This window comes from Mirounga leonina, unplaced genomic scaffold (assembly GCF_011800145.1).
Source record: "Mirounga leonina isolate KUSES-001 unplaced genomic scaffold, KU_Mleo_1.0 Mir_53, whole genome shotgun sequence".
Taxonomy (NCBI): Eukaryota; Metazoa; Chordata; class Mammalia; order Carnivora; family Phocidae; genus Mirounga; species Mirounga leonina.
The window spans coordinates 42,030,706-42,047,084 of record NW_023270807.1 but is presented as its reverse complement, the minus strand read 5'-3'; the positions used below and the strand labels follow the sequence as shown (position 1 = coordinate 42,047,084).

Genomic DNA, 16,379 nt, shown 5'->3' with positions numbered 1-16,379 from the left:
ATTATTTATTTATTTATTCATTCATTCATTCAAGATTTTATTTATTTATTTGAAAGGGAGTGAGAGAGAGCACACGGGCAGGACCAACTGAGCCACCCAGGTGCCCCTCGATCCTCAATATTATTTATTTATTCATTCATTCATTCAAGATTCTATTTATTTGAGAGGGAGACAGTGAGAGAGAGCACACAAGCAGGGGGGAGCTGGACAAGAGGCTTGATTCCAGGACCCTGGGATCATGTCCTGAGCTGAAGGCAGATGCTTCACCGGCTGAGCCACCCAGGCACCCCAGGATCCTCAATATTTTTAAAGAGCGTAATAGGGTCCTAAAACTAAAGCATTTGAGAACTGCTGTTCTATCTAACATCAGATATGAAGATTACAGACCTTTTCACAAAATCTTGGTAAGTACTAATGTCTTGGGGTGCCTGGGTAGTTCAGTTGGTTAAGCATCGGACTTTTTTTTTTTTTTTTAAAGATTTTATTTATTTGAGAGAGAGAGTGAGAGAGAGAGAGAGAGAGCACAAGAGGGGGGAGCGGGAGAGGGAGAAGCAGACTCCCTGCCGAGCAGGGACCCCAATGCGGGACTCGATCCAGGGACTCCAGGATCATGACCTGAGCCGAAGGCAGTCACTTAACCAACTGAGCCACCCAGGCGCCCATGCATTGGACTCTTGATTTTGGCTCAGGTCATGGTCTCCAGGTTGTGGGATCAAGCCCCCTGTCTGGCTCCCTGCTCAGCAGGGAGTCTGCTTCTCTCCCTCTCCCTTTCCCTCTGCACATGTGCTTGCTCTCCCTCTCTCTCTCTCAAATAAATTAAAAAAAAAAATTTTTTAAGTACTAATGTCTCTCAATCTTATTTTGAAAAAAAAAAAACAAAAACAAACTCTTTTATTTTTAAAAAAAGATTTGTTTATTTTAGAGAAAGTGCATGCTTGGGGGGGAGGCCGGGGAAGAGAGAGGGGAAGAGAAGCAGACTCCCTGCTGAGTGTGGAGCCCAACACAGGCTGCATCTCAGGACCCTGATATCATGACCTGAGCTGAAATTAAGAGTCGGTTGCTTAACTAACTGAGCCACCCATGTGCCCTCCTCTCCCTCAAACTACTTTTTAAATTTTTTTAAAGATTTTTTATTTATTTATGAGAGAGAGAGACAGTGAGAGAGAGAACACAAGCAGGGGGAGTAGGAGAGGTAGAAGCAGGCTTCCCGCTGAGCGGGGAGCCCGATGTGGGGCTCGATCCTAGGACTCTGGGATCATGACTGGAGCTAAAAGCAGACACTTAATGACTGAGCCACCCAGGCGCCCAAACTACTCTTAAGAACGTAAGAAGTCACTTCTTGATTACAGTTGACATTGCCACACATTTCTAATATGGAAAAGAACTCTCACTTAAAGATATAAGTATTAGAGATTAGGGTCAACTCTCCATGAAATAAGTAGAGAGAGTCTAAGAACCCATCAACTGCTGAAGCTATTAACAGCAATCACTTTTGGGACAATGTAATGAAGGCTCTCTTAAGTTATGATTACAATCAATATTTGCTTAAAATTGATTATATATGAAAGATATGGAAAGAGGAAAAGTGGGGAACAAAGATGATTTGTCTTTCCATATTCTCAGGTAATCTAATAATCTGGTAGAGTAATAGGGGGAAAATATAATTGGGTCTGGGTAGGGTATGTATTAAAAAAACATTAAATACAGCTATTGGTTTTATAATACAAATTATAAAAGGTAACGCTTAAGAAAATCTTGGCTGGTAGGAATACAGAGGTGGTACATTAAGAAAGTACTGAAGGAAATTCAGCTAAACAAAAGGTTGAGAAACACTGGTCTAATGAGATTACAAATTAAGTTCTTCCCAATTTAAGTCTACCATGACTTAATCCCTCAGATCTTGCTGAAGTCACCTATCAGTATACTGAAAGACTAATAACGTTAAATGCTTGGAAGGGAAGAAAACAATGGGAAAGTTTAAGAGTAAAGGTCAATACATTTTTTTCAATAAAGACCCAGGTAATAAATATTTTAGGCTTTTGAGCCATATACATTACTTTAGCATATTCTTCTTTGCTTTCTTTTATGAGTCTTTAAAAAAGTCAAACTCATTACACTACCTGACAAGCTGTTTGCCCACCCCTATACTGGTAAGTTTAGACTAGACTTATGTCCCAGCAGGTGTTTCTATGAAAAGCCAGAGGCAGAGTAAAAGCCTCTGGTTTAAGGATGGAAAATCTCAAAAACAGAAAATGGGGACAGTTTATGTCCCAATTAGGGACTACAGGCAATGACGCGTAAAATTCTTTAATTATTAATAATTCAATTTCAAACTGAATAAAGTAATAAAGAAAAATGTGAGCATGACAGATCATAATGAAAATTCATTAGTTATCTACTAACCATAGTTCTTACAAAAACCCAAAATAATAGTCTTTTCTGCTAATGACTTTTTAGAAATAAATATCTTTTTCCAAGGTAGAAATTTTCCATATCTTATTACTTTTGTTCTTCCATTCTGAATGTTCACATACTGGTGTTCTACATAACTCCTTATCAAAGTTTAGACCACCTCTTTAAAAATGAAGACATTGATTACATTTCCACCAATGAAACACTTCACTCATGATTTGTTAACTGTTCTCATTTGTAATAAAACTACTAGAGACTGTCACAGTGACTGAATATTTGGCTTTCAAACTGAACTCTGCTACGGGTCTGACATAAATCACCAAATCGCCAAACTAAGAAAAGGTAAATTACATCAGGACAGAGATAACAGCTGGGTAGAAGGCCTGGGTCACAGAGTCCTGCGTCACTCAGAGCTAGCAATGATTACCTCTTGTTTTTTATAGGTTAGAACTTTTTTTAAAGGTATGAAAAATCTATTTTATTTTATTTTATTTTATTTTTTAGAGATTTTATTTATTTGACAGAGAGAGAGACAGCGAGAGCAGGAACACAAGCAGGGGGAGTGGGAGAGGGAGAAGCAGACCTCCCGCCGAGCAGGGAGCCCGATGCGGGACTCAATCCCAGGACCCTGGGATCATGACCTGAGCCGAAGGCAGACGCTTAACGACTGAGCCACCCAGGCGCCCCTGAAAAATCTATTTTAATTTCCATGTTCTTATGCAAATCAATAAACTTTTTTTCAAAATTTCCATAAATTCTACTTTTTTTTTTTTTTTTTTAAGATTTTATTTATTTCCTTTGAGAAAGAAGGAGAAGACGAGTTGGGGGAAGGAGAAGCAGAGTGGGAGGGGGAAGCAGGTTCCCCGTTGAGCAGGGAGCCTGATGTAGGGCTCAATTCCAGGACCCTGGGATCATGACCTGAGCCAAAGGCAGACGCTTAACCAACTGAGCCACCCAGGTGACCCTACAAATTCTACTCCTTAAAAAAGGAACTTGTTCACAGCACCTGGGTGGCTCAGTTGGTTACGTGTCCGACTCCTGATTTCAGCTCAGGTCTTGATCTCAGGGTTGTGAGTTCAAGCCCTGCATGTATTCTACATAGTATGTATTGTACTTACCAATTCATAAAACAAAAGAATTCAACTTAAATCCAACTTAAAAAATAACTATACATCAGGAATCTATGGTTTTCCAAAGAATTCCTTATATTAATGTCATTATTAATGTTTTACCTGACTCATGTGGAATGGAAAACAGAAGAGTATGAGGTCCAATGTGCTTCTCTGTACAAGTACACTTGAGTCCTGCACTGAAGTACTTACTGCTTCTACCTGAAATAAAGAGAGCCTTTAATATCTATTGCCTGTTACACTGGGAAAGATTTACCATGCAAGTGGAATGCTTCATTTTCTCCAATAGACAGAAGTATCCTTCTCAGTTTCTTATCACTGATGAAATGTATTTACATTATTTTGAATAGGTAAATATATTATGATGGTTTAAAAAAAATTAAGGCACACAATAGAGTATATACAGCAAAAAGTTCTCTTCCATATTTGTCTCCCAACCACTCAATTTCCTTTTTGCATGCAACCAGTATAACTAGTGAATATTTCCTACAAATATAAGTAAATAAAAACACACATGCATATATCCCAAATTTTGCCTTTTTCTTTTAATAATAGATTTTGGAGATCTTTCCTTAATACCACATACACAGCTTCACTATTTTTTCATGGCTAAAGACTCTATTTCATAGATGAATCCTAATTTTTTAATAGGCTTCTAATGATATTTATGCTGTTTGTAAATATTTATTATTGTAAATAATGCTACAATATACAGATGTACAAGTACCCATGTAGGATAAATCCCTTAAAATAGAACTGCTGGGTCTTGGGGTATATGCATTTGCAGTATAAATAATGCAATGCATTCCATTAAGGTTATATATATTTATATTCCCACCAGCTTTGTGTGACAATTTCTGTTTTTCCATGTTTACCCGTGTGTGTGTGTGTGTGTGTGTGTGTTTCCATTTTTGCCAATCTGATATATGAAATTGGTATCCTGGTGTAGTTCTTTTTTATATTGTATGATCCCATTTATATAATATTCTGGAAAAAGTACAACATAGGAACAGAAATCAGACCAGTGTTCACAAGGGCCTGGGAGTATGAAGAGAAATAACTACAAAGGGCCCCAGAAGAACTTTTGGAGTGATGTAAATAGTCTTTATTTTGATTATAGTATTGGTTACTCGACTGTAGGCATTTGTCAAAATTCATACTACTGTACACACAAGATTTTATTTTCAGTGTACATTAATTATAGTTTAATAAATGTAACCAAAAATCTGCATAAAAATCTCAGTCTCTTCATAATCATATGGGAAAAAAGTGCAGGATGATTAACCATAATTACAAAAAAAAAAACTTTTCATAGTGACCGTTGAAGGTTTGTTTTTTACTCCTTGCTAATTTTCACAGTATAGCACTCTACAGAGATAAAAGGTTTCCCTCTGTTCTTAATCTAGAAATTAAAAAGTATAAGCAATCAATGTGATTTTTTGGGTACTATCTTTCACCATCTCCTTTGGTACTATATCTTCTTGTGCAAATTCCATACAGAATCTGGCTGTCACTTTGTTGAAAATCCATCATTCCTATAATGAAAGCTATGACTGAGGAGAAGGTCCCCTTTGGAATGACATAATTAATGTGGCTATGTTAATAGTGGTCTGATCAGTTATAAAGATGGTAATAAAGACCATTTATTTGCTTGAGTAGCAGCTGGAGATAACATATAACCTACAATTCCTTCCCCATGAAAAAAATTTTTTGAAGCTTTTAAAAACAATTCTTAGTGACTACTTTGGTCTTTAAGTTTCCTTGATGAAAACTGTGAGTTCCATGAAAACAGGAACTCTGTTCGTGGCACAATTCTCACTATCTGTCTGGAATAGTGTGCCTGGCTCGGAAGAAGTATGTTACGTGAGCAACCATACATAGACGTACCATTAGCTCAATATCACTGCCAATTATATAAAGTTGATCTTCCATGGAAAGCTTCCTGTTCAAATGGGCGAGAACATATGTGATTCCTGGTAACCGTACAGCAGGACTGGTGAGGAGACTACCCCAGAGGGCACTGTAGAAGGCTGACTGGTCCACGGCAGCAGCAACCTTTTCCAACAAGGTGTTTGTTCTGAGATACAAAACAAAGGGGCTTAAGAAAACAAGCATTTAGTTTCACGTTGTTAAAAAGAAATTCTTCTCCTCCAGAATGTATGAAAGCATTCCCACTGTTGTTCCATGCTTTGCCCTGGAGACAAGTGTGACAGACTAGAACTGTATACTTCAGAGGACTGGATTTCAGCCATGGCTCCCCCATTTACTAGCTGTGTAATTTGGAAAAGTCACTTAATCTTTCTTCAGTTCCGTGTCCTGATCTGTAAAATGAAGATAACAACAAAACACCCCTAGTCCTATACATCTTAGTTACCAGTAATCCTACAGCAGAATGTATTTTCTGTTGAATTTCTATGAAATTCTTTTTTTTTTTTTTTAATGGAGGCTCTACACCCAGTGTTGGAGCCCAACATGGGGCTTGACCTCATGACCCTGAGATCAAGACCTGAGCTGAGCCAGATGCTTAACCGACTAAGCCACCCAGGTACCCCTCTATGAAAAATTTTAAAAATATTTGAGAGAGAGAAAACATGCACATGTGTACTGCATGTGTGCACAGGGGGAGTAGCAGAGAGAAAGGAAGAAAGAGAATCTCAAGCAGGCTCCCTCTGGAGCCCAACAACCTGGGGCTCAATCTCACATCCCGAGATCATGACCTGAGCAGAAATTATGAGTTGGGACACCGAATGAGCCACCCAGGTGCACCCCTCCCTTAAGTAGACTCCACACCCAGCATGGAGCTCAATGTGGGGCCTGAACTCACAATCCTGACATCAAGACATGAGCTGAAATCAAGAGTCGGACACTTAACCAAATGGGCCCCTTCTTCCCCACCCCATGAATTCTTAAAGGACGTTTTCCAAATGTTTCCTTCTCTTTGAAATCATATTATGTAATTCACAATAACTTTGAAACTTTGTTGGAGATTCTAGCAGGGGAGCACAGCTATTCATATAGCCTTGACTGAAGAATGGTCTTCCTCTATTGTGGAAGGTTGTCTACTTTGATCAAGCATACAGCTTCAGGAGGCACACACATGGAACAGTGAAGGAAGAAGGGGCCACCTGCCTAGTCAGCCAGGTCAGTTGAATCAACCCTAGTGATCAATGCACCGGTGACAGATGTCACAGCCAGATTTCCTCACATCCTGTAATTCATAAAACTTTAATGAATCAGACCTATAACAAAATCAAAGATGCATTATTGCTTTATTAAGGACTACATTTAAAAATAAATTACATTTGGGCGCCTGAGTGGCTCAGTGGGTTAAGCGACTGCCTTCGGCTCAGGTCATGATCCTGGAGTTCCGGGATCGAGTTCCGCATTGGGCTCCCTGCTCAGCAGGGAGTCTGCTTCTCCCTCTGACCCTCCTCCCTCTCATGCTCTCTGTCTCTCATTCTCTCTGTCTCAAATAAATAAATAAAATCTTTAAAAAGAAAAAATAAATAAATTATATTTGATTTGTTTCAAGCATAGAAAAACATAACACCTAAAAATTTATTACACTGTAGTAGAGTCAGAATCAAAAGAATCTGATGATGCGTTCTACTGTTTACTTGCTATATGATTTAACCTAACACTATACTCCCTTCTGGCCTTAATAGATCTATGGATTAAAAGAACATGTTTATAAATCCCTTTATTAGAATTTGTGTAGAATAACTACTAAAACATAATGCTATGGTCTGAATGTTTGTGTCTCCTCAAAAGTCATGTTAAAACCCTATCCCCCTAAAACGATGACATCAAGAGAGGCAGAGCCTTTGGGACGTGCTTAAGTCATGAGGGTGGAACTCTCATGAATGAGATTAGTGTTCTTATGAAAGAAATCCCACAGAAACTCCATAGTCCTTTCCACCGTGTGAGGACACAGAGAGGAGGCTTCAGTTATGAACCAGGAAGAGGGCCCCTCACCAGAACATGACCTTGTTGATACCGATACTGGACTTCCAGCCTTTAGAACTGTGACAAATTTGTTGTTTATAAAGCTACCCAAACTGTGGTATTTTGTTACAGCAGCTCAAACGGACTAAGACACGTAACGAGGCAAATCATAGGGATACCACACTCATAAAAATCATTATTATGTTAAATTTTTAATTGTGACTAGCAGACTTATAAAGTGTTTCCCTTAGAATATAACAATTAGAAACACAACTCAGTTATATACTAAATGAAATTGTCGTATGTTTCTAAAATTGTAAGCAAGTAAAAAAGTTAACAAAAGAAAGTTTTTAGACAAAAATTATATTTTCTCCAAGTAGCTTAGGAAGGTAATCCAGTGTTTTCAGGATTAGATTCTTACCGCATTATAGGAACATATGAACCACAATAAAACAGAGTAGCTGGTCAGTGCATCAGAATAAATTATTTAAATTTAAATCATTAAGTGTACTCATAAAATAAGCTTGGCATTTTCTGTTTTTGCCACCTCAACTCACAATTTCCTCTGTGGTAAGAATATCAGTAACAAGCTACTAAAGATAGTTAATGCCATCATGCATTGTCTATAACTATAAACTTCCTAAGAAGTAGTAATAGGCTCCAAAACAGATTAATTCATTTTCTTTAAAAAGTTAAAATATCAAGAGCATCATGTCACAGCTAGTGAAACAGCACTGTAGTTGGTGTTAGGCTCTTTTCCACCACTAGTAAGTTAAAAACTGTTGGCACATGGTCCAATTTCCCATTCTTTTTTAATTTAAGTTCCTATATATTATTATCTTAAATTATGGATTGCAGTTTTTTGAGTGACTTATATGTGCTAACGACTAGACTAAGTGATTTCATTATTACAGTAACAGAATGGAGTATTATGTTTGTTTTACAGATGAAGAAACTGAATAAAGTTCTGAAATGCTGAAAAAGCCTTCCTAAGCTGTCCAGTGTCTGTCGAGCCAGGATTTGAACCCAGTCCATCTACCTCCCAAGTCTGTGCTCTTATTACCTACCTATATTTTCAGTGCAATACACAAACTACATATATTAAAATAATTTTTTTTGTTGTTATAGAAACTTTCAGGTCATATATTGAAGTGTCTAGAATAATTAATTTTTGTGATGTTAAAACATTATTAATCCAAGGATGCTTACTGACAAATCTATGACTTTGCTTACTTAGCTGCACCAATAACAGCACCACCTTACCTCTCATAGTACTCCGATCCTTCTTCTAAGCCAGGCAGAATACCAGTTAGCAATCCTTGTAGACCAGGCTTCAGTGTTTTACCCAAAGGCAGGTAATAGATCTCATACAAACTTAGCAATGTTGGTTTCACAGACATGGCAGCATTCGCAAGAAGAGGAAATAACCCAGAACTGTTTAAAAAATAGAAACAAAAGGGGGTGGGGAGAAGCACTTTAACTACAAAATATTAATTCATATGTACCTATATATATAAATATAAATCTTGATTTAAATTTTGATGAAATAATAATTTCTACTGATCAACTCAAAATGAGATCCTCTATATTGATGACTTCTATATCCATTTAATCAACTCAGGTCTCTCACCTAAGCTTCATACTCATAAACCCAGTGGCTAGACTAGACTTTGACAAAGTCTTCAAATTTCACAATTTCAAAATATGGCATCACCATCCATCTGGTTGACCAAAAAGCTGTAAATTTAGGAGTGATCCTTGACTCTTAAAAAATTGCCTCTAACTTGTCATCAATCACTAAGTTTTCTCTCCGAGTCACTCTTCTAGATATTTTTAATACTGTAAATTATCTCCATCACTACCAGACTTTTCCTTAGAAGACACAACCATTATATAGAGCTCAATCACCCTGACTTACCAGGTACTGCTTTGGTATTTCCCCAAAGCACCTGTTCTCAGTAAAACCTTTCATTGGTTTCCTGTTGCCTTTCAGATACAGTCTAGTTTAATGTAGCTTTTACCATTTTTTGACATTTTGCTACTACATACCTCTGTACAGACCACATACAGCTCACCAATTTTGCTCTTGCACCTTCTGCTCCAGCTATACTGAAGAATTCCCTTCAGGTTTGTTTTAGAACCTTCCATGCTCTTTTTAGTGTCCAGGCCTTTCTACACGATGCTCTGACAGGTTCAATTCCTGCTCCTTTACTTACATACTTTTTGTTGTCTGGTGACCCCTAGACTTTCAGAAATTAGCCTAAGCCATTTCCTGGAGGAGACTGTCTTCTAATTAGACTAGGTTAGGCTCCCTATTTTGTGTTCCCATAGTACCCAATACTTACTTATTCAAGTAATTCTGTACTTATTAAACAATTCTAATAGGTAGTTCTGTAAATATCAGAAAGCAAGGGACCATGACTATCTTTTTGTTTCTGTATCCTAACGTCCTAGCATCACGTCCTCTTGCACTTAAGTGCTTAGCAAATACATTAAGAATCCCTTGCTCCTAGCTTATATAGTAAATAGAGGTCTTCAAGAGAGAACTCCCTCAGTTTCCCACTTTTCTGCCTCCAATTTTAGGTAGTCTGATCTAAATTTATAGTTGAAGCCTCCTCAAAGCTACCTTCCCCCATAAGTGCCAGGGCCCAATGCCAGCTTTTGCCAGGGTCCTGCTTCATCCATTTTCCTTTTTTTCCTCCTCCTATAACTTCTCTCTTTCTCTTTTTGAGATTTTATTTTTAAAGTGATCTCTATACCCAACATGGGGCTCGAACTTACAACCCTAAGATCAAGAGTTGCATGCTCTACCAACTAAGCCAACTAGCCAACAGTTTCGTAAGGTAAAATTTGTGTTATCGATGAGTTGAAAAATAGCAAGCCTGAGTTATAAAAGTCTTGCATTAAAAAGGAAAAATCTACTACCTCTGAAACTAATAATACACTATATGTTAACTAAATTGAATTTAAATAAAAGATTTAAAAAAAAAAAGAAAGGAAAATCTATCAGTTATTAGAGAATTACATGCAACACTGATTCAGAAATTTGTGGCTTTTCAAGTGCTGTTCTTTGAAAAGCAGTATTTATTACTATTAAAAATAGCCTGTTACTGAGTTCAGATAGTGTTTTTTAAGACACTGATGCAGAATTTAAAGATAAAACATATATGTACAGTACAGCAGACCAGGAAAGCTAAAAGTTTGTTTTTATTTTTTTTAAGATTTATTTATTTTAGGGTTGACTGGGTGGCTCAGTTGGTTAAAGCATCTGCCTTTGGCTCAGGTCATGATCCCAGGGTCCTGGGATCAAACCCTGCACAGGGCTCCCTGCTCAGTGGGGAGCCTGCTTCTCCTGCTCCCTCTGTTGCTCCCACTGTTTGTGCTCTCTCTCTTGCTCACTCTCTCTCAAATAAATAAAATCTTTAAAAAAAAAAAAGATTGATTCATTTTAGAGAGACAGCATGAGCAGGGGAAGGGGCACAGAGGAAGTGGAGGGGAGAGAGATAGGGAGAGAGAAGCAGACTCCTCACTGAGTGGGGAACCTGATGTGGGGCTCAATCACAGGACCCTGGGATCATGACCTGAACCGAAATCAAGAATTGGATGCTTAACCAACTGAGCCACCCAGGTGTCCCAAGTTTGTTTCTATTTTTATTTATTTATTTTCAAAGATTTTATTTATTTATTTGAGAGAGAGAGAGATGGTGGTGGGGGGGAGAGAAACAAGCAGACTCTGCACTGAGCATGGAGTCAGACATGGGGCTCCATTCCATGACCCTGAGATCATGACCTGAGGCAAAAACAAGAGTGGGTTGCTTAACTAAGCCACCGTAGTGCCCCTAAAAGTTTGTTTTTAAAAAGACTAACAAAACTGATAAACCCACGACAAGATTGATCAAAGGAAAAAAATAAGGTCTGAGGTACCAACATCAAGAGTGAAAGAGGGAAAGTGGATATGCATAGGCAAAAGAATGAAACTAGACCCCTACCTTATGCCACATACAAAAGTTAACTCGAAATGGAGTAGAGATTTAAATATAAGGCCAGAAACCATAAAACTCTTAGAAGGAAACATAGGAGCTTCCTGACATTGGTCTTGGCATTGATTTTTTAGATATGAAATCTAACGCACAAGCAACAAAAGCAAAAATGAACAACTGGGACTATATTCAACTAAAAAGCTACTGCACAGTAAAAGGTGATCAATAAAATGAAAAGGTAATCTATAGAATGAGAGAAAATATTTGCAAACCACATTATCTGATAAAAAATAAATATCCAAAACTAATTTAAGGGACTCATGTGACTTAATAGCAAAAAGCGTCAAATAATCCAATTAAAAAACAGGCAAAGGACCTGAACATTTTTCCAAAGAAGATATTGGAATGGCCAATAAGTACATGAAAAGGTGCTCAACATCATTAATCACCAGGGAAATGCATATCAAAAACACAATGGGGTATCACCTCTCAACTGTTAGAAAGGCTATTATCAAAAAGACAAGAGATGACAAAATGCTGGCAAGGATGTGAAGAGAACCCTTGTATGCTGTTGGAGGGAATGCAAACTGGTACAGTAATTATGGAAAATAGTATGGAGGTCCTTCAAAAAATTAAAAATAGAACTACAATATGATCCAGAAGTCTCACTTCTGGATATATATCTAAAGGAAATGAAATCATGACCATGAAGAGGTATCTGCACTCCATGTTTACTGCAGCATTATTTACAATAGCCAAGACATGGAAACAACTTCTATCCATTGACATATGAACAGATAAACTGTCACATGTGCTTGTGCATGTGTATGTACACACACACACACTCTCTCCCTGGAGTATTAATTGGTCATTAAAAAAAGAAACTTGTTTTTGTGACAATATGGATGGACCTCGAGGGCATTATGCTAAGTGAAATAAATAAGAGAAAAACAAATATTATATGATCTCACTTAAATATGGAATCTAAGAAAACCAAATGCATAAAAACAGAGAAGAGAATGGTGGTTGCCTGGGGTGGGTGGGGAGAAGTGGGTGAAGGTAGGCAAAGGTACAAATTTCAGTTACAAGATAAATAAGTTCTGGGCATATAAGGTACAGGATGGTAACTACAGTTAACAATAGTGTATTTGAAAGTTGCTAAGAGAGTAGACCTTAAAAGTTTTCATTGTAAGAAAAAAAATCCTAACTGAGGTTATGATGGATGTGTTAACTAAACTTATGGTAATCATTTCACAGTATATACATATATCAAATATGTAGTACACCTTAAACTTATACAATGTTGTATGCCAACTACATCTCAATAAGGATGAGAAAAAATTTCACATATATATGAAAAAAGAGAGAGAATTAGTGATCTGGAAGCTGGGAGGAGGAAATTACCCAGAATGCAACACAGAGAAGAGGTTTGAAAACAAGGAAGAGAGGATAAGAGATGTGGAAGCCAGAGTGAGAAGATCTAACACATGCTTACACATAGTTCCAAAAGTGGGAGAGAGAACAGATGGAGTAAAGGCAATTTGAAGAGATTCAGAATTGATGAAAGTTACTGATTCACAGAGTTAAAAATCCCAATGAATCCCAACCAGGATAAATAAAAAGATACCTCCCTCTAAATACATCACAGTAAAACTACAGGGTACTAATGACAAAGATGTAGAGGAAAGGCTCTTACAGATAGGGTAACTAGGCAAGTTTTCTCTGATTTGCTCTTTATTTATTTACCTATTAATGACAAAGAGAGAGACAGCAAGAGAGGGAACACAAGCGGGGGGGTGGGGGGGGGAGGGAGAAGTAGGCTTCCTGCCAAGCAGGGAGCCCGATGCGTGGCTCGATCCTAGGACCCTGGGATCACGACCTGAGCCAAAGGCAGATGCTTAACGACTAAGCCACCCAGGCACCCCGAGATTTGATATTTAATCAGAGACCTGGATTATAGCATGACAGGGTGAGGGAAACAAACAAAAAAATGAGGAAGAGTAAACAAAGAGACCTGTGTCACAGAATGGAGTACATTGGGTGGAAAGTGGTAGGAGCTGGACGTAATTGAGACAGGCAGGGCCAAAGTATATAAAACTTTAGAAGCCATAGTAAGGACTTTGAATTTTACTTTTAAGTAAACGGAAGAAGTCAATGGAGGTTTTTAGCAGGAGAATGACATCTATTTAATGTATTAAAAAGTTTACTCTGGTACTGTGTAGAGAAAAGGGTATAAAAGGATAAGAACAATATTATGTGCATGTTAGGAGGCCAGTGACATTACAGCAGATGCTGCCAGTGAGGATGGAAAGAAGTAGATGTACTGGAACATCTATCAGAACAATAGCTAACATTTATTGAGCACTTCTCATATGCTGCATTGTTCTAAGTACTTTATACGTGTTTACATTTTTAATTCTACTAACAATCCTGTGAAACTGGTAATCTTATTCTCATTTTGCAAATGAGAATATGCACAGAGAGGTGAAGAAAATGATCCAAGATCACAGAGCCGGTGAGTGGTAAACACAGACCATTTTGATTCTAAAACTTCTGTTCTTTACCACTAAGAAACAAAACTCTTGGTGACAGACTGTTCATGGGAGGAAGAAGAATATGGGCAAAGAAAACAAGATACTAAGTGTAACCCTTGGATTTCAGGCTTGTATAAATGAGTGGAAAATGGTGCCATTTACTGAACTTTAGTGCACTCGCAGAAGGCTGGGTTTATAGAAAATGAGGTTAGGTTGGAAGAGGGTGAGCTTCCAACAGCTTCCAGTTGCTTTTATAGAACCACACAGAGATGACAAGTAAGCCAGAAGTTTAAAGCAGAAGCCAACACTGGTGATACCAAGTTGGGAGTCCGCACTTAAAGGATACACCACAGGTGTGGATAAGCTCACCCAACAAAAGAATATAAAGTGAAAACGTGAGACTAAGCAAGCTTTAAGAAATTCCATATCTCCATATGAAGACTGAGAAAGTAAACTGCAGAATATAAACCAACAGAAAAAGACTTTTGCAGGTAAAGACAGTCAACTACATTGAAAGCTGCTGAGAGATAAAGGTATCTTATTTTTTCTCAGTGTAGTCCTCAAGTTTAAAAAGGCAGAAAGTAGTGTAGTCTCAACAATTTTAAACAAAAACTTTTCATAAATGACATAGAAGAAAAAAATCTTACATTAAGGAATATCCTAAATTTTTCTGAAGCACTTCACTATAGAAATATTTGACATTGATATCTAAAAACTTCCATTAAGGAGTTTTCAATATTTTAGCTTTTACTGCACAAAACATAAAACAGTTAAAAATGTTTTTTATTTATACATAAATAATAATTCTTACCTGTATAAAAAAAGATCTTTGGCAAGTCTCTTAGGTCCAATGATTTTGAAGATAATTTCATATGTTTCAAGTGCCTTTCGATGAACTCCACCTGGTAATGCTGGATGTAGGCATTGAGCTAGGCGTTTGCCTATGGTCAGCTTTTTGGGTACTACTTGGTACTTTGCATTATTTTGTAAAACCTTGAAGAAAACATTTTAATTCAGTTGAGAAAAACAAATTTTATCTTTTATTTCCATTTTCTAGCACAGAATTATCAAAAATCCTATGGGACTTCTTTACACTCTAAAAAATTATAAAGGGTGCCTAACAATTCTTGTCTTAGTCAGTTATATCTATCAGTATATGCCATATTTAAAATTAAAACTGAGGATGTAAAAAAATTATTTTGTGAAAAAAACCCACTACATGTTAACAGAAATATTTTTATTAAAAAAATCATAATATTTTGCCAAATTTGTTCAGAAGAGAGGCAATGATTTAATTTTTGCAAATCTTTTTTTTTTTTTTAAAGATTTTATTTATTTATTTGAGAGAGAATGAGAGAGAGAGAGAGCACAAAAGGGGGGAGCGGGAGAGGGAAAAGCAGACTCCCTGCTGAGCAGGGAGCCCAATGCGGGACTCGATCCAGGGACTCCAGGATCATGATCTGAGCTGAAGGCAGTTGCTTAACCAACTGAGCCACCAAGGCGCCCTAATTTTTGCAAATCTTTAATGACAGTTATCCTACAATCTATTTCTGATACACTGTTTGAAAGATATGAAGGAAAACAGATCTCAACATAAATAATGTAGTTGGGAAGAGGGACAACCATTGCTTTAGTATATCATATGACAGCAAGGAATTCTAATGCTTAAAAGAATCTACTTAAGATTATAATTGCCCATTTGTTTTTACTAACTTAATTTCCCAAGTGGACCAAATACAACTGTATTTATTCAAACATAACATTTCTTTAGAGATAATAAGGTAGAATTTATAGAAGATTCTATTTTACAAACCACCCAAAGGAGATTAGCTATTTAAGTAAAAAAAAGAAGTTATAACTAAGTTCTTCAAAGTATTATAGTAAAGTGCTGATAGAAAATTACAAAATAAACTCAGAATGAAAACAGTAAAATATGCTAGAATTGGAATTTCGAAGAAATATAAAAGAAGTCCTTTATTTTACAAAACAAAGAACTGAAGTTAAAATATATAAGATGACCAAAAAATAAAAATAATAAAAATAATAAAATATATAAAATGACCTGCCAAAGGCAGTGCAGTAGAAAAGTCAGGACTAGATTTTCCAGTTTATAAAAAAGCCGCAGGCTCTAGCTGAGGTCCACTTAGATATACCATTTTCAATGTTCTTCCCACTACAAGCTTTTAATTCAGTTTTAAGTTGGATGTAATGAATGTAAATAAAATTAAATCTATAAATGAAAAGCAAATTAAAGGCAAAATACCAGTAAGAATATAGCCCTTAAAAAATATTTTTCAACTAGCTGCTTCCATTTCCAAAATATTAATTTGAATTTTAAACACAGTAGCCAAGAGTCAATATTTACATATTTTTAATTT

At 36.9% G+C, this 16,379-nt stretch overlaps 1 protein-coding gene across 8 annotated transcripts in view; it reads right to left on the bottom strand.

Annotated features, from left to right (window-relative positions):
- DOP1A (DOP1 leucine zipper like protein A) overlaps positions 1 to 16,379 on the bottom strand; it is a 113,473-nt gene that overhangs the window by 52,116 nt on the left and 44,978 nt on the right. For all 8 annotated transcript variants that reach the window (XR_004676627.1, XR_004676628.1, XM_034991090.1 and 5 more), the window contains exons 3-6: positions 14,813 to 14,994; positions 8,751 to 8,921; positions 5,430 to 5,619; positions 3,645 to 3,743 (exon numbers count right to left, since the gene is read on the bottom strand). Coding sequence is in view for 6 of the 8 variants with exons in the window: in XM_034991090.1 (XP_034846981.1) it covers positions 3,645 to 3,743; positions 5,430 to 5,619; positions 8,751 to 8,921; positions 14,813 to 14,994 (642 nt within the window). In the remaining 2 variants the exon portion in view is untranslated. The remainder of the gene's footprint in view (positions 1 to 3,644; positions 3,744 to 5,429; positions 5,620 to 8,750; positions 8,922 to 14,812; positions 14,995 to 16,379) is intronic.